The sequence below is a fragment of the Oncorhynchus mykiss genome, chromosome 20 (genome assembly GCF_057628025.1).
Source record: "Oncorhynchus mykiss isolate SJ-2025 chromosome 20, ASM5762802v1, whole genome shotgun sequence".
In the NCBI taxonomy this organism is placed as follows: Eukaryota; Metazoa; Chordata; class Actinopteri; order Salmoniformes; family Salmonidae; genus Oncorhynchus; species Oncorhynchus mykiss.
Window position 1 is genome coordinate 37728311 of NC_143041.1, and position 22772 is coordinate 37751082.

The 22772-nt window shown below is 49.2% G+C and overlaps 1 protein-coding gene across 1 annotated transcript in view; it reads right to left on the reverse strand.

Moving 5' to 3' along the window:
• Positions 1-22772, reverse strand: part of LOC110499533 (slit homolog 1 protein) — a 188317-nt gene that overhangs the window by 57981 nt on the left and 107564 nt on the right. Inside the window, exons 9-10 of the mRNA XM_036956210.2 lie at positions 12549-12696; positions 4013-4084 (exon numbers count right to left, since the gene is read on the reverse strand). Of these exons, the coding sequence (XP_036812105.2) occupies positions 4013-4084; positions 12549-12696 (220 nt within the window). The remainder of the gene's footprint in view (positions 1-4012; positions 4085-12548; positions 12697-22772) is intronic.

Consider the following 22772-nt stretch of genomic DNA (forward strand, 5'->3'; position numbering starts at 1 on the left):
TGAGTTGATGACACTGCTAGCCATTCAAAACCCAGAATTAGTGTGGTGTGTGTATGTGGTGTATTAATGGCATCCAGGGCTATGGTCCATATGGAACAGGCTGTTTCTGTAAATGCCTGTCGTTAATAGGATCCACAGATCTCTGTCCACAAGCTAACCACAACGTTTTTGTGTGTGTGTGTGTGTGTGTGTGTGTATGTGTGTGTGTGTGTGTGTGTGTGTGTGTGTGTGTGTGTGTGTGTGTGTTCGTGTGTTCGTGTGTGTGTGTGTGTGTGTGTGTGTGTGTGCAGTGAACTCCAGTCAACTGCATGTCTTTAAAGGGAAATCATCATGTGGTCTTTAAGATGTGAAATGATCCCATTTGAGGCTAATGTTAAACTAAGTGCTAAATAAGTGTCTAGTGCAAAAGCCTGACGTTTCCTGGAAAATAGAGCTCTGGATTAGGAGGAGGTTACAGCATCTGATCTCAGACACACTCCTGTCATGTGAAAATAGAGTCCTGGATAAGCATCTGATCTCAGACACACTCCTGTCATGTGAAAATAGAGTCCTGGATAAGCATCTGATCTCAGACAAACTCCTGTCATGTGAAAATAGAGTCCTGGATAAGCATCTGATCTCAGACACACTCCTGACATGTGAAAATAGAGTCCTGGATAAGCATCTGATCTCAGACACACTCCTGACATGTGAAAATAGAGTCCTGGATAAGCATCTGATCTCAGACACACTCCTGACATGTGAAAATAGAGTCCTGGATAAGCATCTGATCTCAGACACACTCCTGACATGTGAAAATAGAGTCCTGGATAAGCATCTGATCTCAGACACACTCCTGTCATGTGAAAATAGAGTCCTGGATAAGCATCTGATCTCAGACAAACTCCTGTCATGTGAAAATAGAGTCCTGGATAAGCATCTGATCTCAGACACACTCCTGACATGTGAAAATAGAGTCCTGGATAAGCATCTGATCTCAGACACACTCCTGACATGTGAAAATAGAGTCCTGGATAAGCATCTGATCTCAGACAAACTCCTGTCATGTGAAAATAGAGTCCTGGATAAGCATCTGATCTCAGACACACTCCTGACATGTGAAAATAGAGTCCTGGATAAGCATCTGATCTCAGACACACTCCTGACATGTGAAAATAGAGTCCTGGATAAGCATCTGATCTCAGACACACTCCTGACATGTGAAAATAGAGTCCTGGATAAGCATCTGATCTCAGACACACTCCTGACATGTGAAAATAGAGTCCTGGATAAGCATCTGATCTCAGACACACTCCTGTCATGTGAAAATAGAGTCCTGGATAAGCATCTGATCTCAGACAAACTCCTGTCATGTGAAAATAGAGTCCTGGATAAGCATCTGATCTCAGACACACTCCTGACATGTGAAAATAGAGTCCTGGATAAGCATCTGATCTCAGACACACTCCTGTCATGTGAAAATAGAGTCCTGGATAAGCATCTGATCTCAGACACACTCCTGTCATGTGAAAATAGAGCGCCAGACTAGTAGGAGGTTACATCATCTGATCTCAGACAGACCTCTGTCATGTTCCAGGTTAACAACACAGTTCATAGGTCATACAAACTGGGCCAAAGTGAGAACATGTGTGTCAGTGTGTTTACACAGTGGGTCCCCCTGTCACCTATTTTGATCAATAGGGATTTGTAGTAGAGGCTCCCCAGAGGCGGAAGGGGACGACCATCCTTCTCAGTGAATTATGCGAGGGAAACAAATAGTGAAACATTTAAAAAAAGTTATCCTTTTTAGATAAAGCTATAATTAATATATTCACATCTCCAAATAATAAATTAAAACACACAGTTTTGCAATGAACGTCTACAGTAGCCTCAACAGCACCCTGTAGGGTAGCAGCATGGTGTAACCGGAGGACAGCGGATAGGGGCTCATGCTTCTCACCCCCTTCCGTAGACATACACAGTAATTATGACATCTTCTGGAGGGCGTCCTCCAACCTATCAGGGCTCTTGCAGCATGCACTGACATGTTGTCCACCCAATCAAAGGATCAGAGAATGAGACTCGAAAATGAGCTCAGATTCATCCTGTTTCCATTGATCATCCTTGAGATGTTTCTACAACTTGATTGGAGTCCACCTGGGGTAAAATCAATTGATTGGACATGATTTGGAAAGTGCATATCAGAGCAAAAACCAAGCCATGAGGTCAAAGGAATTGTCTGTAGTGCTCCGAGACAGGATTGTGTCGAGGCACAGATGTGGAGAAGGTTGTCTGCAGCATTGAAGGTCCCCAAGAACACAGTGGCCTCCATCATTCTTAAATGGAACAAGTTTAGAACCACCAAGACTCTTCCTAGAGCTGGCCGCCCGGCCAAACTGAGCAATTGGGGAAGAAGGGCCTTGGTCAGGGAGGTAACCAAGAACCCGATGGTCACTCTGACAGAGCTCTAGAGTTCCTGTTTGGAGATGGGAGAAACTTCTAGAAGGACAACTGTCTCTGCAGCACTCCAACAATCAGGCCTTTATGGTGGAGTGGCCAGACGGAACATTGTAAACTTTTATTCATAGGCTATGTTGTTGTAACCTCATGATGGGTATATGGAACATGTGAGTATCATGTAGTAGCCTAAACCTATTGACATTGCATTGACCTGGGTGAATGAAATATGAATGAGAGTCATCTAATATGCTGTAATATAAATCAAATCCAATCAAATGTACTTATAAAGCCCTTCGTACATCAGCTGATATCTCAAAGTGCTGTACAGAAACCCAGCCTAAAACCCCAAACAGCAAGCAATGCAGGTGTAGAAGCAATAAGGCCATGCTCATAAAAATGAATAATTGTCCTCCCTCATCTTAAACGGCACCAACCACCACTGGTCTGTAGTGATCTGTTTTGTTAGAGCTATAGCCTTTATTCAACATCGAGACGATATACTGAAATGCAGGAGCAGCATAAGGGTACGGAGTGTAAGGAGTAGAGAGGGAGGGTGAAAGAATGGTGTTGTTGTCTAACCTAGTGTTTGGCTGTGGCTAGTTGTGACCAGTAGCCCATGTATTTTAGGGGTAGACTGGTTAGCGACTGGTTGGTGGATGCACTGGAGGCTGAGATACTACTGGACTGGAAATCACTGCCATGAGCAGGACAGAGAGGAAAGGAGGAGAGGAGGAGGAACCCTCAGTCTTCAATGCAGAACATGCTAGTTGTGACCAGTAGCCCCTGTTTTTTAGGGGTAGGCTGGTTAGCAAGTGGTTGGTGAGACTGAGATACTACTGGACTGAACCCCCCCCCCAATAATTAGGGCAGAAAAGGGAGAGAAGAAAAGGATGAGAAAACCATTAGTCTTCGTTCCAACACTCTCTCCTTCCCCAATATCATATCATATAGTCATCATATCCATAATTCTTTCGGCCACAGTTTATAGTGTGCCTACGCAGTCAGACTGACACTCTACGCAGGCTGAGAATACTGTACCAGCACTGAAACATGAGAGGTGTTATGACAGTGGAGAGGTTTCAGCTTGTAGCTCTCTGTAGCCTTCTACCTTCTCCTGCTCTTCCTCTGAATCTAATGGTTTGGGTTGTGACATGAAAATAAGAAGGTAAGATTGACTAATTCTGTTTTGATTGGACCCCTGTGACCTCTGGCCCGACAACAAAGTACATTGTCAACATTTCACCAGTTCTTTTTTTTTAGGTGCAGTAGGCTGGGTTGTGAAATGAGTCTAAGTGGATTGCACTCAGTTATGTTATTTTAGTCCTAAACCTGGTGTATTTACAGTACATCTGTTCTTCAGCAACAAAGGAAGTGTACTTAGTGTACTTCAGCCCTCAAGAGTATATACTTGCATTAATACTTCAGCCCTACAGCTAGTGTACTTACATGTTTTCTTCTGCCCTAGAAGAAGTGTAGTTAGTGTACTTCAGCCCTAGAGGAAGTGTACGTAGTGTATGTCAGCCCTAGAGGAAGTGTACTTTGTGTATTTCAGCCCTAGAGAGTATATACTTACATCCTGCGCAGCTTCTTGTAGGGAAAGAAGGCACCGGGAGGAACTGACTTGATCCCATTCTGCTCCAGGCGACTAGAGAGAGACAGAGATGGGGAGGAAAGAGAGGGATGGAGAGAAGGAGAGGACGAGATGGAGACAAAAAGAGGGAGAGATGGAGACAAAAAGAAGGAAGAATGAGACAGAGAGAGGAAGAGATGGAGACAGACAGAAGGAGAGAAAAACAGAGAGAGAGAGAGAGAGAGAGAGAGAGAGGAGAAAATCAAGAGGAAGCGATGGAGACAGTGAGAGATGGAGAAAAGAGAGTGAGAGAGAAGGAGACATGGAGAAAAGAGAGATGTAGATACTAGGTAGTAAACCAAAAGAGATCACTATAGAAACAAAGCAGAGTAGTCATACATTATCACAGACCCGTGGTAATTGATCAGGTGCTGCCAACTTCCTTTAGAAATGGAGGTACAGGAGAGACATGGAGGAGCACAGTGGAGGTACACAGTGGAGGAACACAGTGGAGGAACACAGTGGAGGTACAGGGAGAGACATGGAGGAGCACAGTGGAGGTACAGGGAGAGACATGGAGGAACACAGTGGAGGTACAGGGAGAGACACGGAGGAAAACAGTGGAGGTACAGGGAGAGACATGGAGGAACACAGTGGAGGTACAGGGAGAGACATGGAGGAACACAGTGGAGGTACAGGGAGAGACATGGAGGAACACAGTGGAGGTGCAGGGAGAGACATGGAGGAACACAGTGGAGGTGCAGGGAGAGACATGGAGGAACACAGTGAAACATGAAGACTGGAGAGAGAACTGTCTGCCCTGTCTGGGTCATTTAAGCACTCAGAGTCAGACACAACCATACGTCCGTCAATCTGTCAACCACACGTCCGTCAATCTGTCAACCACACGTCCGTCAATCTGTCAACCACACATCGATCAATCTGTCAATCACACGTCCATCAATCTGTCAACCACACGTCCATCAATCTGTCAACCACACGTTCATCAATCGGTCAACCACATGTCCATCAATCTGTCAACCACACGTCCATCAATCTGTCAACCACACATCCGTCAATCTGTCAACCACACGTCCGTCAATCTGTCAACCAAACGTCCGTCAATCTGTCAACCACATGCCCATCAATCTGTCAACCACACGTCCATCAATCTGTCTGTACACAGGTGTGTGAGAGGAGGGACACGTGACAGCGATGCTGGAGACTTCAGACATCACAGAAGTGTCTTCAGACATCACAGAAGTGTCCTTCAGACATCACAGAAGTGCCTTCAGACATCACAGAAGTGCCTTCAGACATCACAGAAGTGTCTTCAGACATCACAGAAGTGTCTTCAGACATCACAGAAGTGTCTTCAGACATCACAGAAGTGCCTTCAGACATCACAGAAGTGCCTTCAGACATCACAGTAGTGCCTTCAGACATCACAAAAGTGTCTTCAGACATCACAGAAGTGTCTTCAGACATCACAGTAGTGCCTTCAGACATCACAGAAGTGCCTTCAGACATCACAGAAGTGTCTTCAGACATCACAGAAGTGCCTTCAGACATCACAGAAGTGCCTTCAGACATCACAGAAGTGCCTTCAGACATAACAGAAGTGCCTTCAGACATCACAGTAGTGTCTTCAGACATCACAGTAGTGTCTTCAGACATCACAGTAGTGTGGCACTGCTTTCTGTCTCTCTCTGAAACACACACAGATATCCTGGTGGAGACTGAAAGTACCAGACGTATTGTACTCAGTCTCAGATGTTCAGGAGAAACAGGCCTCGAGAGGTAGTCAGTAAGGGGCTCTGAACCGTACTAGTAACTGCCAGTGTGTGCGTGTGTGTGTATGTATGTATGTGTGCGTGTATGTATGTATGTGTGCGTGTGTGTGTGTATGTATGTGTGTGTGTGAACATGGCTGCCAGTGTGTGCGTGTGTGTGTGTGTATGTATGTGTGCGTGTGTGTGTGTATGTGTGTGTGTGAACATGGCTGCCAGTGTGTGCGTGTGTGTGTGTATGTATGTGTGCGTGTGTGTGTGTATGTATGTGTGTGTGTGAACATGGCTGCCAGTGTGTGCGTGTGTGTGTGTATGTATGTGTGCGTGTGTGTGTGTATGTATGTGTGTGTGTGAACATGGCTGCCAGTGTGTGCGTGTGTGTGTATGTATGTGTGCGTGTGTGTGTGTGTCTGAGCATTTGCAGGTTTGCGTGTGGTTGAGTGGTTGTGTGGCAGAGCAAGAGACAGCTGTCTCTGTCCAGCCCTGATCCAGTCCTCTAACCCCTCTGAGCCTCATTAAGGACTGTTTTAAAAGCTGTGAACTGACCTACAGTTAACAGCCAAGGCTGGAGCTGTGGCTTTTCCTGGTGTAGGGGGTTCTGGTTGTGGTTGTGGCCAGGGCAGGGGCTGTGGGATTGGCCTGGGATAGGGCTTGGGCTGGTAAATATGAATGGGCCTAGAGAGAGTGCTTGGGAAGAGGGAGTTGGGGAGTTTGGGTATTGGGACCAAACTGAGGTGGCCTGATGGGAATGAGGCACACCGGTACCACAGTATTTCAGCATTAATTCAGAACAGGAATATTATATTTTATTTAGCCTTATTTCAGAACACCTAAAGGGTATTTATTTGTTTTTCAGAGCCTAGTGTATTTTAAGAACAGGGTCAGAATTATAGACCACTCCTGTTAAAGACCATCCGATATACCTAGAATAACAGGCCACTCCTGTTAAATACTCTAAAAGACACAGAGAATAACAGGCCACTCCTGTTAAAGACTCTTCAGGACACCTAGAATAACAGGCCACTCCTGTTAAAGACTCTTCAGGACACCTAGAATAACAGGCCACTCCTATTAAAGACTCTCCAAGACACCTAGAATAACAGGCCACTCCTGTTAAAGACTCTTCAGGACACCTAGAATAACAGGCCACTCCTGTTAAAGACTCTCCAAGACACCGAGAATAACAGGCCACTCCTGTTAAAGACTCTAAAAGACACCTAGAATATTCAGGCCACTCCTGTTAAAGACTCTCCAAGACACCTAGAATAACAGGCCACTCCTGTTAAAGACTCTTCAGGACACCTAGAATAACAGGCCACTCCTGTTAAAGACTCTCCAAGACACCGAGAATAACAGGCCACTCCTGTTAAAGACTCTCCAAGACACCGAGAATAACAGGCCACTTCTGTTCACGTCACAGCTGCATGTTATGATAGGACATCTAGTTTGATAAAATATGATATGAAATCTCCAACCTCACTAGATAAGCAGACAGCGTTAGACTGTATTCTGGTTCAGAGTGTGATTGGTCTAGACAGGATAAGGATAAATCCTGCTTTTAATGTTAATGCTGTGTGTGTGTGTGTGCGTGTGTGTGTGTGTGTGTGTGTATGTGTATGTGTGTGTGTGTGTGTATGTGCGTGTGTGTGCGTGTGTGTGTGTATGTGTGTGTGTTATGTATAATTGTATACTCAATGACTTGCCGTAATATTAATGTTTTAAGTTTCCATATATTTCATTTAAGAATGTTCTGGTTCAAAGATGTGGGCATCCATTTATGGACAGATAGAGCTGTATAATTGACATTCTTAGGATAGCTGTTATTCCAGACCACAGATTCCTGCGGTAGTCATGTTCTATGTGTGTGTGTGTTTCCAGTGTGTGTCACAGCCTTGTGGTCTCAGGGTGTTTTGCCAAGTGGCTTTAATTCCCTCTATCATCATGTCTGGATCACCAGATCCCAGAGTATTATAGAAAACACAGTCTGTGTGAGCGTGTGCGTGTGTGTGTGTGCATGTGCGTGTGTGTGAATGCATGCCTACGTGCCTACATGTCTGCGTGTCTACGTGCCTGCGTGCCTACGTGCCTACGTGCCTGCGTGCCTGCGGGCCTACGTGCCTGCGGGCCTACGTGCCTGCGTACCTGCCTGCCTGCGGGCCTACGTGCCTACGTGCCTGCGGGCCTACGTACCTGCCTGCCTACGTGCCTGCGGGCCTACGTGCCTGCGTGCCTACATGCCTGCGGGCCTACGTGCCTACATGCCTGCGGGCCTACATGCCTACGTACCTGCCTGCCTACGTGCCTGCGGGCCTACGTGCCTACATGCCTGCCTGCCTACGTGCCTACGTGCCTACATGCCTGCCTGCCTACGTGCCTACGTGCCTACGTGCCTACATGCCTGCCTGCCTACGTGCCTACATGCCTGCGTGCCTACATGCCTGCGTGCCTGCGGGCCTACGTACCTGCCTGCCTACGTGCCTGCGGGCCTACATGCCTGCATGCCTATGTGCCTGCGAGCCTACGTGCCTGCCTGACTACGTGCCTGCGTGCCTACCCACTTAAATTACACAAGGAATATCGCAAAAACATGACCAATGGCTCATTCGAGAGAAGACATCTTTCTGAGTTATGACATCGGCCAGTATTAGAATCTGACATGTATGCTTGACGTTTTCACAATCTAAAAGTCGTATTTCTATTAACTTCCAGTGTAGTGAGAGCGACTTTATCACATTGCTGCATCATAACGGCCAAATTTCTGCCTGCTTGAACGGCAATAACTTAGATACACTAAAAACATTAAATGACCCAGGGAATCCATAGAACATCACTCAGAGATGCACAAAAACAATAACACACACACACACACACACACACACACACACACACACACACACACACACACACACACACACACACACACACACACACACACACACACACACACACACACACACACACACACCACTTCACTGAATCCTCTGTCCTCCAGCCCAGGCCTGTGGCCTCCCTCCCTCCCTCCCTCCCTCCCTCCCTCCCTCACTCACTCCCTCACTCACTCCCTCCCTCCATCCCTCCCTACCTCTCTATCCTTACATACCTCCTTTTTCAATCAACCAACAAAGAAAAACAATCTTCATAGGTAGCCCTGACATGGAGAATCAATGTCTGTCAACCCATTCATCAGGTGTCTGTCTCTGTCACCCCATTCATCAGGTGTCTGTCTCTGTCACCCCATTCATCAGGTGTCTGTCTCTGTCACCCCATTCATCAGGTGTCTGTCTCTGTCACCCCATTCATCAGGTGTCTGTCTCTGTCAACCCATTCATCAGGTGTCTGTCTCTGTCATCCCATTCATCAGGTGTCTGTCTCTGTCAACCCATTCATCAGGTGTCTGTCTCTGTCACCCCATTCATCAGGTGTCTGTCTCTGTCACCCCATTCATCAGGTGTCTGTCTCTGTCACCCCATTCATCAGGTGTCTGTCTCTGTCAACCCATTCATCAGGTGTCTGTCTCTGTCAACCCATTCATCAGGTGTCTGTCTCTGTCACCCCATTCATCAGGTGTCTGTCTCTGTCAACCCATTCATCAGGTGTCTGTCTCTGTCACCCCATTCATCAGGTGTCTGTCTCTGTCACCCCATTCATCAGGTGTCTGTCTCTGTCAACCCATTCATCAGGTGTCTGTCTCTGTCATCCCATTCATCAGGTGTCTGTCTCTGTCACCCCATTCATCAGGTGTCTGTCTCTGTCACCCCATTCATCAGGTGTCTGTCTCTGTCACCCCATTCATCAGGTGTCTGTCTCTGTCATCCCATTCATCAGGTGTCTGTCTCGGTGTATAAATATAATCAATAGTTGTACTTGTACTCATGAGGCTATGGGCCTGATTTTCATTGAGGTTGAAGACATGATGCCTTCAGCGATTCAGACAGAGTGACATACACACAGCGGAGACTACCCTACTGGCTACATAACAAGGGCACCTGCTCTATGAGACTGGAGTACTCATGTATCCAACAGGAAACACCTAAGATATTTTCACAAACAACTTGTATTGCTCACAGTGTTTATATTTGTTTTACCAAAACCTATCATTATGTGATGTCCTTAAAAGGCGGAAAACAATTTACGCATGTTTAAAATAAACCATATGTGTCATTTACATGACGCATCGGCAGTAAAATGTAGAACTCTGTTCCATGTGAAATAATGGGAATGGTATGGTTTGTTTTTGGTAAGAAATGGACAGTACTTTTACAGTTGCCAACAGTCAGCCCCCTACTAAGTCAGCCCCCTACTAAGTCAGCCCCCTACTAAGTCAGCCCCCTACTAAGTAAGTCAGCCCCCTACTAAGTCAGCCCCCTACTATGTCAGCCCCCTACTAAGTCAGCCCCCTACTAAGTCAGCCCCCTACTAAGTCAGCCCCCTACTAAGTCAGCCCCCTACTAAGTCAGCCCCCTACTAAGTCAGCCCCCTACTAAGTAAGTCAGCCCCCTACTAAGTCAGCCCCCTACTAAGTCAGCCCCCTACTAAGTAAGTCAGCCCCCTACTAAGTCAGCCCCCTACTAAGTCAGCCCCCTACTAAGTAAGTCAGCCCCCTACTAAGTCAGCCCCCTACTATGTCAGCCCCCTACTAAGTCAGCCCCCTACTAAGTCAGCCCCCTACTAAGTAAGTCAGCCCCCTACTAAGTCAGCCCCCTACTATGTCAGCCCCCTACTAAGTCAGCCCCCTACTAAGTCAGCCCCCTACTAAGTAAGTCAGCCCCCTACTAAGTCAGCCCCCTACTATGTCAGCCCCCTACTAAGTCAGCCCCCTACTAAGTCAGCCCCCTACTAAGTAAGTCAGCCCCCTACTAAGTCAGCCCCCTACTAAGTCAGCCCCCTACTAAGTAAGTCAGCCCCCTACTAAGTCAGCCCCCTACTAAGTCAGCCCCCTACTAAGTCAGCCCCCTACTAAGAGAAATAGAAAGAGTAAAAGACATACAACTTATTGTAATGTTTTGGTCTAACCTAACCGATCACATCCTGAGAACCACACTCCTACAGACCCACAGTCCTAACAGGCCTACCAGGAACAGACAGACTAGCTAACTACAGACCCACAGTCCTAACAGGCCTACCAGGAACAGACTAACTAACTACAGACCCACAGTCCTAACAGGCCTACCAGGAACAGACTAGCTAACTACAGACCCACTGTCCTAACAGGCCTACCAGGAACAGACTAGCTAACTAACTACAGGCCCACAGTCCTAACAGGCCTACCAGGAACAGTGACTAACTAACTACATACCCACAGTCCTAACAGGCCTACCAGGAACAGACTAACTAACTACAGACCCACTGTCCTAACAGGCCTACCAGGAACAGACTAACTAACTACAGACCCACAGTCCTAACAGGCCTACCAGGAACAGACTAGCTAACTACAGACCCACAGTCCTAACAGGCCTACCAGGAACAGACTAGCTAACTACAGACCCACAGTCCTAACAGGCCTACCAGGAACAGACTAGCTAACTACAGACCCACAGTCCTAACAGGCCTACCAGGAACAGACTAGCTAACTACAGACCCACAGTCCTAACAGGCCTACCAGGAATAGACTAAATAACTACAGACCCACAGTCCTAACAGGCCTACCAGGAACAGACTGACTAACTAACTACATACCCACAGTCCTAACAGGCCTACCAGGAACAGACTAGCTAACTACAGACCCACAGTCCTAACAGGCCTACCAGGAATAGACTAGCTAACTACAGACCCACAGTCCTAACAGGCCTACCAGGAACAGACTAGCTAACTACAGACCCACAGTCCTAACAGGCCTACCAGGAACAGACTAGCTAACTACAGACCCACAGTCCTAACAGGCCTACCAGGAATAGACTAGCTAACTACAGACCCACAGTCCTAACATGCCTACCAGGAACAGACTAGCTAACTACAGACCCACAGTCCTAACAGGCCTACCAGGAACAGACTAGCTAACTACAGACCCACAGTCCTAACAGGCCTACCAGGAACAGACTAACTAACTACAGACCCACAGTCCTAACAGGCCTACCAGGAACAGACTAGCTAACTACAGACCCACAGTCCTAACAGGCCTACCAGGAACAGACTAGCTAACTACAAACCCACAGTCCTAACAGGCCTACCAGGAACAGACTAGCTATAAAAACATCTTTACTATTGTAAGATGATAAACTAATGACATCTCCATCAGGGAACATTGTTAGTAGAGCTAGCTATCTTTCACCTTCCAGTGCTGCTGGCTCCAGCAGAGATCTTATTGGCTACTTAGATCTAGGGACAGGGACACTAGAAGGACATTACCAGAGAGAGAGAAATCATTTTGGTGGAGTTTATGGGTCAACAAGGGTTGTCGGGGAAAAATAGACAACTAGTCTCATCGAACCCTAAAGAGTCTGGGCTGTTTATAAATACCCACTCAGCAAGGGTCAGTGTATACGCACGCACGCACGCACGCACACACACACACACACACACACACACACACACACACACACACACACACACACACACACACACACACACACACACACACACACACACAGTCACGGCTGCGAAGCACACACTGTTGGCTCCGAAGCCAATTCAAGCTGTGGATATCCCTGGATTCCACTGAAATATATCACCTTACACTGGGGCTTATGCGCAACAGCAGGGATGTGTTTAGGTCAGCTAACTGGCAACATACAAGACAGCATGGTGCTTACATCTCTGCCATGGTGTCAGGAAGGCTGGCTGGTATAGCTGTGAGGCCTTTCCCTCTGCAGTCCACAATGTTGTTACTGCAGGTACACATGGCAGGGCACGTACCTCCCCCTAGGCTGCAAGGTTGCAAACCGGAGCTCTCTGAGTGACCTGGAGACGGAGAGAGTGGGAGAGTGGGAGAGGAGAGAGAGGGATGGGAAGAGAGAGGGAGGAAGAGAGGTTAAAGTCCTATTAAGAGAAAGACAGGGTGTTGTCCAGGGTCACACCAAGGTTCTTTGCACTTTGGGAAGGTCAGCGGTAATGTTGTCAACAGTGAAGGAGAGGTCTTGGAGCGGGCGCCCCCGGGATATTCCTCTGAATGTTTTGACAGACACGTAGAGGAACATTAACATGTGATATTTAGTCTGTCAGATGGTGTATCAGCGTCGATCTCCCAATTCTCAGCTGGATTTGAACTCATCAAAAGTTGGTTGTATTTCATGACATATATATAGTGGAATAGCATGTCTGAATGTTGTGTGAGTTTTTCATTCGAGACACAATGACATGCATGTTGACGTCGTTTCAATCATCTCCGTTGATCTTCTCCTGTTTCTGTACATCTGTGTTCTCATCATTATCTAAGTCTAAGTGGAATTCTGTGTATTTTGCTAATTCAGCTCCTCCACCTCCGTCATCTCTCCTGTCTACCCCTCGTGTCCTCTCTCCCCCTCGTCTCCTCTCTCCCCCTCCTCTCCCCCTCATCTCCTCTCTCCCCCTCGTCTCCTCTCTCCCCCTCCTCTCCCCCTCCTCTCCTCTCTCTCCCCTCATCTCCTCTCTCCCCCTCCTCTCCTCTCCCCCTCGTCTCCTCTCTCCCCCTCGTCTCCTCTCTCCCCCTCGTCTCCTCTCTCCCCCTCGTCTCCTCTCTCCCCCTCCTCTCCCCCTGGTCTCCTCTCTCCCCCTCGTCTCCTCTCTCCCCCTCGTCTCCTCTCTCCCCCTCGTCTCCTCTCTCCCCCTCGTCTCCTCTCTCCCCCTCATCTCCTCTCTCCCCCTCCTCTCCCCCTCGTCTCCTCTCTCCCCCTCGTCTCCTCTCTCCCCCTCCTCTCCCCCTCGTCTCCTCTCTCCCCCTCGTCTCCTCTCTCCCCCTCCTCTCCCCCTCCTCTCCTCTCTCTCCCCTCGTCTCCTCTCTCCCCCTCCTCTCCCCCTCCTCTCCTCTCTCTCCCCTCGTCTCCTCTCTCCCCCTCCTCTCCTCTCTCCCCCTCCTCTCCCCCTCGTCTCCTCTCTCCCCCTCGTCTCCTCTCTCCCCCTCGTCTCCTCTCTCCCCCTCGTCTCCTCTCTCCCCCTCGTCTCCTCTCTCCCCCTGGTCTCCTCTCTCCCCCTCGTCTCCTCTCACCCCCTCGTCTCCTCTCTCCCCCTCGTCTCCTCTCTCCCCCTCCTCTCCCCCTCGTCTCCTCTCTCCCCCTCGTCTCCTCTCTCCCCCTCCTCTCCCCCTCGTCTCCTCTCTCCCCTTCGTCTCCTCTCTCCCCCTCGTCTCCTCTCCACGCTCTCTTGCTTCTTGCTTATGTTTGTTCTCCAAAAACTGAAGACAGCAGACAATTTGCATACAGTACAGACATCCCACTGAAAATGTCTCTGGATATTTATTTGAAATGCAACGCCCTTGTCAAAGACGACAGTGTGTTTGTGTGTGTGTGTGTGTACTGCTCTAGGTTTTTCAGCATTACCTAGTAAAGTTTATGAAACAGACTTTTAAATGGCCTCATTTACTCTGCATTACTGATCTGCTGCGCTTTGACTTTCCTACTATGAATATTTCATCAGCTCCCTTTCTCTCTGCGCGAGTGTGTTTGAATGTGTGTGTGTGTTCTGTTTTATTGATGACAGGAGAAAGTCCTACAGCTCAGTGATACTGGGACAGATCCTACTGCTCAGTGATACTGGGACAGATCCTACTGCTCAGTGGGACTGGGACTGATCATACTGCTCAGTGATACTGGGACAGATCCTACTGCTCAGTGAAACTGGGACAGATCCTACTGCTCAGTGGGACTGGGACAGATCCTACTGAACAGGGAGTACAGGAGGGGGCTGAGAACGCACCCTTGTGGGGCCCCTGTGTTGAGGATCAGCAAAGTGGAGGAGTCATTTCCTACCTTCACCACTTGGGGGCGTCCCGCCAGGAAGTCCAGGACCCAGTTGCACAGGACGGGGTTCAGACCCAGGGCCCCGAGCTTACTGATGAGCTTGGAGGGTACTATGGTGTTGAAGGCTGAGCTATAGTCAATGAACAGCATTCTTACATAGGTATTCCTCTTGTCCAGATTTTGACAGGGAGGAGTTTTGACAGGGGGGGTTGACAGGGGGGGTTGACAGGGGTGGGTTGACAGGGAGGGGTTGACAGGGGGGGTTGACAGGGGGGGTTGACGGGAGGAGTTTTGACAGGGAGGAGTTTTGACAGGGGGGGTTCACAGGGAGGGGTTTTGACAGGGAGGAGTTTTGACAGGGAGGAGTTTTGACAGGGTGGGTTGACAGGGGGGGTTGACAGGGGGGGTTGACAGGGAGGAGTTTTGACAGGGAGGAGTTTTGACAGGGGGGGTTCACAGGGAGGAGTTTTGACAGGGGGGGTTCACAGGGAGGGGTTTTGACAGGGAGGTTTGTGGTTTCCCTCCCTCCTCTCCCCTCTCTTCTGCACCCTACTCTCTCTCTCTAAAACAGCTTTACCTCCACTCTTCTCTCCCCCCTCTCATTTAGACAGGAAGTGTGTGTTTGAGCAGGGGACCGATCACCAGTCAGCCGTGAAGCAAATAACTAAATGGACTTCCGTTGGTCTCTCCCCTCTCTCCCTAACAGCGTCACCCCCCATCCTCCCCTAGTAACGTCACCCTGCAGGTGTCCCTGTCAGAAACAAACAGTGAAAGGAACATGAGTGTGTGCCTGCGAGCCAGTCTCTAATGATCCTTTCAGAGGGAGTTCATCTTCTGGTCAGTGCTGCACTCAAGACAGAACAGTGTGTGTGTGTGTGTGTGTGTGTGTGTGTGTGTGTGTGTGTGTGTGTGTGTGTGTGTGTGTGTGTGTGTGTGTGTGTGTGTGTGTGTGTGTGTGTCATACTGCGATCTACAACATGCTTGTGTCTGTTATCTGTGACACTATGAAGTTCAGTTGTTTTAAATGTTCAGAGCAAAGCCAAGTTGTAGTAATCTCCAACACCTGGGTTAAACAGTGAAACACCAGGGCTGTATCCCTTACTACAATGTCAAATCTAGCATGTCAACATCTATGCTTTCCCTCTCTCTCACCCATCCCGTCTTACTCTATCTCTCCTTCCCTCCCTCCCTCTCTCTCTACCTCTCTCCTCCATATCTACCTCCCTCCCTTCTCTATCTCTCCTTCTCTCCCTCCCTCTCTACCTCTCTCCTCCATATCTACCTCCCTCCCTTCTCTATCTCTCCTTCTCTCCCTCCCTCTCTCCTCCATATCTACCTCCCTCCCTTCTCTATCTCTCCTTCCCTCCCTCCCTCTCTACCTCTCTACCTCCATATCTACCTCCCTCCCTTCTCCATATCTCCTCTCCCTTTCCTTCCACCCCTCTCTCTCTCCTTCCTGTCGTGAGTGAGTCACTCCACACAGTATCCGTTGACTCTCCCAGTCTCTATCCCACATCATCCCAAACAAACTGTATATAGTGTGTGGCTGTGTTTTGACTCCAGCACAAACTCTGACTGCAGCTCCAGCTTGCTCTTCTTCTTCTCTCTCTCACACAGATCTATGGTAAATCTAATTCCGATAGCTGCTGTGGACCCCCCCCCCCCCCCCCATAATAATGTTCCATATTTCTACCACGCCGTACGGCGGTGTAAAAATCACAACCATGGTGCACACACACACACACACTGGAACCCCCCCCACCTCCACAGCTGGTGTTGTGGTGAGATGGCCTTGAGAAGAGCAGTGGTTCCCATGCAGTCTCAGTCTCAGCAGTGATACCTCAGCCAGGCCAGGTGTGGAGGGTCAGTCTCAGAAGTGATGACTCAGTCAAGCCGGACCAGGTGTGTAGGGTTAGTCCTTGTATAGAAGCTTGTAACTATCATTACAACTCATGTATTCACACCAAAGCCAAGGTCAGTGTTCAGTACATTATAAATGTGTATCAATGGGTGATTTGATGAAAAGTCATGCCCTGAGGCTATAGATGCAATCTGCCAGCTAGAGATATGTGAGGAACTATAGATCAGATCTGCCCTGGTCCTAGCTGTGATGCAGGTATCAATGGTGGTTCCCTGGAGAGAGACTAACCCACAATCATATCAGTGGTATTTCCTGGAGAGAGACTAACCCACCATCATATCAGTGGTATTTCCTGGAGAGAGACTAACCCACCATCATATCAGTGGTATTTCCTGGAGAGAGACTAACCCACCATCATATCAGTGGTATTTCCTGGAGAGAGACTAACCCACCATCATATCAGTGGTATTTCCTGGAGAGAGACTAACCCACCATCATATCAGTGGTGTTTCCTGGAGAGAGACTAACCCACCATCATATCAGGGGTATTTCCTGGAGAGAGACTAACCCACCATCATATCAGGGGTATTTCCTGGAGAGAGACTAACCCACCATCATATCAGTGGTATTTCCTGGAGAGAGACTAACCCAGCATCATATCAGTGGTGTTTCCTGGAGAGAGACTAACCCACCATCATATCTGTTACGGTGAGTGAATGAGGACCCAAAAGCGAACTAACTTAAACAGAGCTTCTTTAATAACCAAACGTAGGTAGGCTCAGATAGACCGGCAGATTCCGACAGGACAGGACAAGTTTACAGCAAACAGGACGATAGTCTGGTTCAGGCATGAAACACAACAAACAAGAATCCGACAAGGACAGGAACAAAAACAGAGAGAGATATAGGGACCTAATCAGAGGGAAAAAGGGAACAGGTGGGAAACGGGGTGAATGGGTAGTTAGGAGGAGACAAGGCACAGCTGGGGGAAAGAGGGGGAGAAAAGGTAACCTAACAACGACCAGCAGAGGGAGACAGGGTGAAGGGAAAGGACAGAAACACACAACATGACAATACATGACAGTACCCCCCCACTCACCGAGCGCCTCCTGGCGCACTCGAGGAGGAAACCTGGTGGCAACGGAGGAAATCCTCGATCAGCGCACGGTCCAGCACGTCCCGAGAGGGAACCCAACTCCTCTCCTCAGGACCGTACCCCTCCCAATCAACGAGGTACTGGTGACCACGGCCCCGAGGACGCATGTCCAAAATCCTGCGGACCCTGTAGATGGGTGCGCCCTCGACAAGGATGGGGGGGGGGGGGGAAGACGAGCGGGGGCGCGAAGAACGGGCTTAATACAGGAGACATGGAAGACCGGGTGGACGCGACGAAGGTATCGCGGAAGAAGAAGTCGAACTGCGACAGGATTAATGACCCGAGAAATACGGAACGGACCAATGAACCGCGGGGTCAACTTGCGAGAAGCCGTCTTAAGGGGAAGGTTCTGAGTGGAGAGCCAAACTCTCTGACCGCGACAATATCTAGGACTCTTAGTTCTACGCTTATTAGCAGCCCTCACAGTCTGCGTCCTATAACGGCAAAGTGCAGACCTGACCCTCTTCCAGGTGCGCTCGCAACGTTGGACAAAAGCCTGAGCGGAGGGGACGCTGGACTCGGCGAACTGAGATGAGAACAGCGGAGGCTGGTACCCGAGGCTACTCTGAAAAGGAGATAGCCCGGTCGCAGACGAAGGAAGCGAGTTGTGGGCGTATTCTGCCCAGGGGAGCTGTTCTGACCAAGACGCAGGGTTGCGAAAAGAAAGACTGCGTAAGATGCGACCAATAGTCTGATTGGCCCGTTCTGCTTGACCGTTAGACTGGGGGTGAAAGCCGGAAGAGAGACTGACGGAAGCCCCAATCAAACGGCAAAACTCCCTCCAAAATTGAGACGTGAATTGCGGACCTCTGTCCGAAACGACGTCTGACGGAAGGCCATGAATTCTGAAAACATTCTCGATGATGATTTGTGCCGTCTCTTTAGCAGAAGGAAGCTTAGCAAGGGGAATGAAATGAGCCGCCTTAGAGAACCTATCGACAACCGTAAGAATAACAGTCTTCCCCGCTGACGAAGGCAGTCCGGTGACAAAATCTAAGGCGATGTGAGACCACGGTCGAGAGGGAATGGGAAGCGGCCTGAGACGGCCGGCAGGAGGGGAGTTACCGGACTTAGTCTGCGCGCAGACCGAACAAGCAGCCACGAAACGACGCGTGTCATGCTCCCGGGTGGGCCACCAAAAACGCTGGCGAATGGAAGCAAGCGTACCCCGAACGCCAGGGTGGCCGGCTAACTTGGCAGAGTGAGCCCACTGAAGAACGGCCAGACGAGTAGGAACGGGAACGAAAAGAAGGTTCCTAGGACAAGCGCGCGGCGACGGAGTGTGAGTGAGCGCTTGCTTTACCTGCCTCTCAATTCCCCAGACAGTCAACCCGACAACACGCCCCTCAGGGAGAATCCCCTCGGGGTCAGTGGAGGCTACTGAAGAACTGAAGAGACGAGATAAAGCATCAGGCTTGGTGTTCTTAGAGCCCGGACGATAAGAAATCACAAACTCGAAACGAGCGAAAAACAGCGCCCAACGCGCCTGACGCGCATTAAGTCGTTTGGCAGAACGGATGTACTCAAGGTTCCTATGGTCAGTCCAAACGACAAAAGGAACGGTCGCCCCCTCCAACCACTGTCGCCATTCGCCTAGGGCTAACCGGATGGCGAGCAGTTCGCGGTTTCCCACATCATAGTTACGTTCCGACGGGGACAGGCGATGAGAAAAATACGCGCATGGGTGGACCTTGTCGTCAGAGAGGGAGCGCTGAGAAAGAATGGCTCCCACGCCCACCTCTGACGCGTCAACCTCGACAACGAACTGTCTAGAGACGTCAGGTGTAACAAGGATAGGAGCGGATGTAAAACGATTCTTGAGGAGATCAAAAGCTCCCTGGGCGGAAACGGACCACTTAAAGCACGTCTTGACAGAAGTAAGGGCTGTGAGAGGAGCTGCCACCTGACCGAAATTACGGATGAAACGACGATAGAAGTTCGCGAAGCCGAGAAAGCGCTGCAGCTCGACGCGTGACTTAGGGGCGGGCCAATCAATGACAGCTTGGACCTTAGCGGGATCCATCTTAATGCCTTCAGCGGAAATAACAGAACCGAGAAATGTGACGGAGGAGGCATGAAAAGTGCACTTCTCAGCCTTCACAAAAAGACAATTCTCTAAAAGGCGCTGGAGGACACGTCGAACGTGCTGAAGATGAATCTGGAGTGACGGTGAAAAAATCAGGATATCGTCAAGGTAAACGAAAACAAAGATGTTCAGCATGTCTCTCAGGACATCATTGACTAATGCCTGAAAGACAGCTGGAGCGTTAGCGAGGCCGAAAGGAAGAACCCGGTATTCAAAGTGCCCTAACGGAGTGTTAAACGCCGTCTTCCACTCGTCCCCCTCCCTGATGCGCACGAGATGGTAAGCGTTACGAAGGTCCAACTTAGTGAAAAACCTGGCTCCCTGCAGGATCTCGAAGGCTGAGGACATAAGAGGAAGCGGATAACGATTCTTAACTGTTATGTCATTCAGCCCTCGATAATCTATGCAGGGGCGCAGAGACCCGTCCTTCTTCTTGACAAAAAAAAACCCCGCTCCGGCGGGAGAGGAGGAGGGGACTATGGTACCGGCGTCAAGAGCTACAGACAAATAATCCTCGAGAGCCTTACGTTCGGGAGCCGACAGAGAGTATAGTCTACCCCGGGGGGGAGTGGTTCCCGGAAGGAGATCAATACTACAATCATACGACCGGTGTGGAGGAAGAGAGGTGGCCCTGGACCGACTGAACACCGTGCGCAGATCGTGATATTCCTCCGGCACCCCTGTCAAATCACCAGGCTCCTCCTGTGAAGAAGAGACAGAGGAAACAGGAGGGATAGCAGACATTAAACATTTCACATGACAAGAGACGTTCCAGGAGAGGATAGAATTACTAGACCAATTAATGGAAGGATTATGACAAACTAGCCAGGGATGGCCCAAAACAACAGGTGTAAAAGGTGAACGAAAAATCAAAAAAGAAATGGTTTCGCTATGATTACCAGAAACAGTGAGGGTTAAAGGTAGCGTCTCACGCTGAATCCTGGGGAGAGGACTACCATCCAGGGCGAACAAGGCCGTGGACTCCCTTAACTGTCTGAGAGGAATGTCATGTTCCCGAGCCCAGGTCTCGTCCATAAAACAGCCCTCGGCCCCAGAGTCTATTAAGGCACTGCAGGAAGCTGACGAACCGGTCCAGCGTAGATGGACCGACAAGGTAGTGCAGGATCTTGAAGGAGAGACAGGAGTAGTAGCGCTCACCAGTAGCCCTCCGCTTACTGATGAGCTCTGGCTTTTACTGGACATGAAGTGACAAAATGACCAGCGGAACCGCAATAGAGACAGAGGCGGTTGGTGATTCTCCGTTCCCTCTCCTTAGTCGAGATGCGGATACCTCCCAGCTGCATAGGCTCAGCTCCCGAGCCGGCAGAGGAAGATGGTAGTGATGCGGAGAGGGGGGCAACGGAGAACGCGAGCTCCTTTCCACGAGCTCGGTGACGAAGATCAACCCGTCGCTCAATGCGAATAGTGAGTTCAATCAAGGAATCCACGCTGGAAGGAACCTCCCGGGAGAGAATCTCATCCTTTACCTCTGCGCGGAGACCCTCCAGAAGACGAGCGAGCAAAGCCGGCTCGTTCCAGCCACTGGAGGCAGCAAGAGTGCGAAACTCAATAGAGTAGTCAGTTATGGATCGATTGCCTTGACATAGGGAAGACAGGGCCCTGGAAGCCTCCTCCCCAAAAACAGATCGATCAAAAACCCGTATCATCTCCTCCTTAAAGTCCTGATACTGGTTAGTACACTCAGCCCTTGCCTCCCAGATTGCCGTGCCCCACTCACGAGCCCGTCCAGTAAGGAGAGATATGACGTAGGCGACACGAGCAGTGCTCCTGGCGTAAGTGTTGGGCTGGAGAGAAAACACAATATCACACTGGGTGAGGAACGAGCGGCATTCAGTGGGCTCCCCAGAGTAACACGGCGGGTTATTGATTCTGGGCTCCGGAGATTCGAAAGCCCTGGAAGTGGCCGGTGGATCGAGGCGGAGATGGTGAACCTGTTCTGTGAGGTTGGAGACTTGGGTGGCCAGGGTCTCAACGGCATGTCGAGCAGCAGACAATTCCTGCTCGTGTCTGCCTAGCATCGCTCCCTGGATCTCGACGGCTGAGTGGAGAGGATCCGAAGTCGCTGGGTCCATTCTTGGTCGGATTCTTCTGTTACGGGGAGTGAATGAGGACCCAAAAGCGAACTAACTTAAACAGAGCTTCTTTAATAACCAAACGTAGGTAGGCTCAGATAGACAGGCAGATTCCGACAGGACAGGACAAGTTTACAGCAAACAGGACGATAGTCTGGTTCAGGCATGAAACACAACAAACAAGAATCCGACAAGGACAGGAACAAAAACAGAGAGAGATATAGGGACCTAATCAGAGGGAAAAAGGGAACAGGTGGGAAACGGGGTGAATGGGTAGTTAGGAGGAGACAAGGCACAGCTGGGGGAAAGAGGGGGAGAAAAGGTAACCTAACAACGACCAGCAGAGGGAGACAGGGTGAAGGGAAAGGACAGAAACACACAACATGACAATACATGACAATATCAGTGGTGTTTCCTGGAGAGAGACTAACCCACCATCATATCAGTGGTATTTCCTGATTCTGATTCTGGCTAAATGTCAAACTGCTCCCTCTCCCTCTCTCTCTCTCAATTCAATTCAATTCAAGGGCTTTATTGGCATGGGAAACATGTGTTAACATTGCCAAAGCAAGTGAGGTAGACAACATACAAAGTGAATATATAAAGTGAAAAACAACAAAAATTAACAGTAAACATTACACATACAGAGGTTTCAAAACAGTAAAGACATTACAAATGTCATATTATACAGTGCCTTGCGAAAGTATTCGGCCCCCTGGAACTTTGCGACCTTTTGCCACATTTCAGGCTTCAAACATAAAGATATAAAACTGTATTTTTTTGTGAAGAATCAACAACAAGTGGGACACAATCATGAAGTGGAACGACATTTATTGGATATTTCAAACTTTTTTAACAAATCAAAAACTGAAAAATTGGGCGTGCAAAATTATTCAGCCCCCAGAAG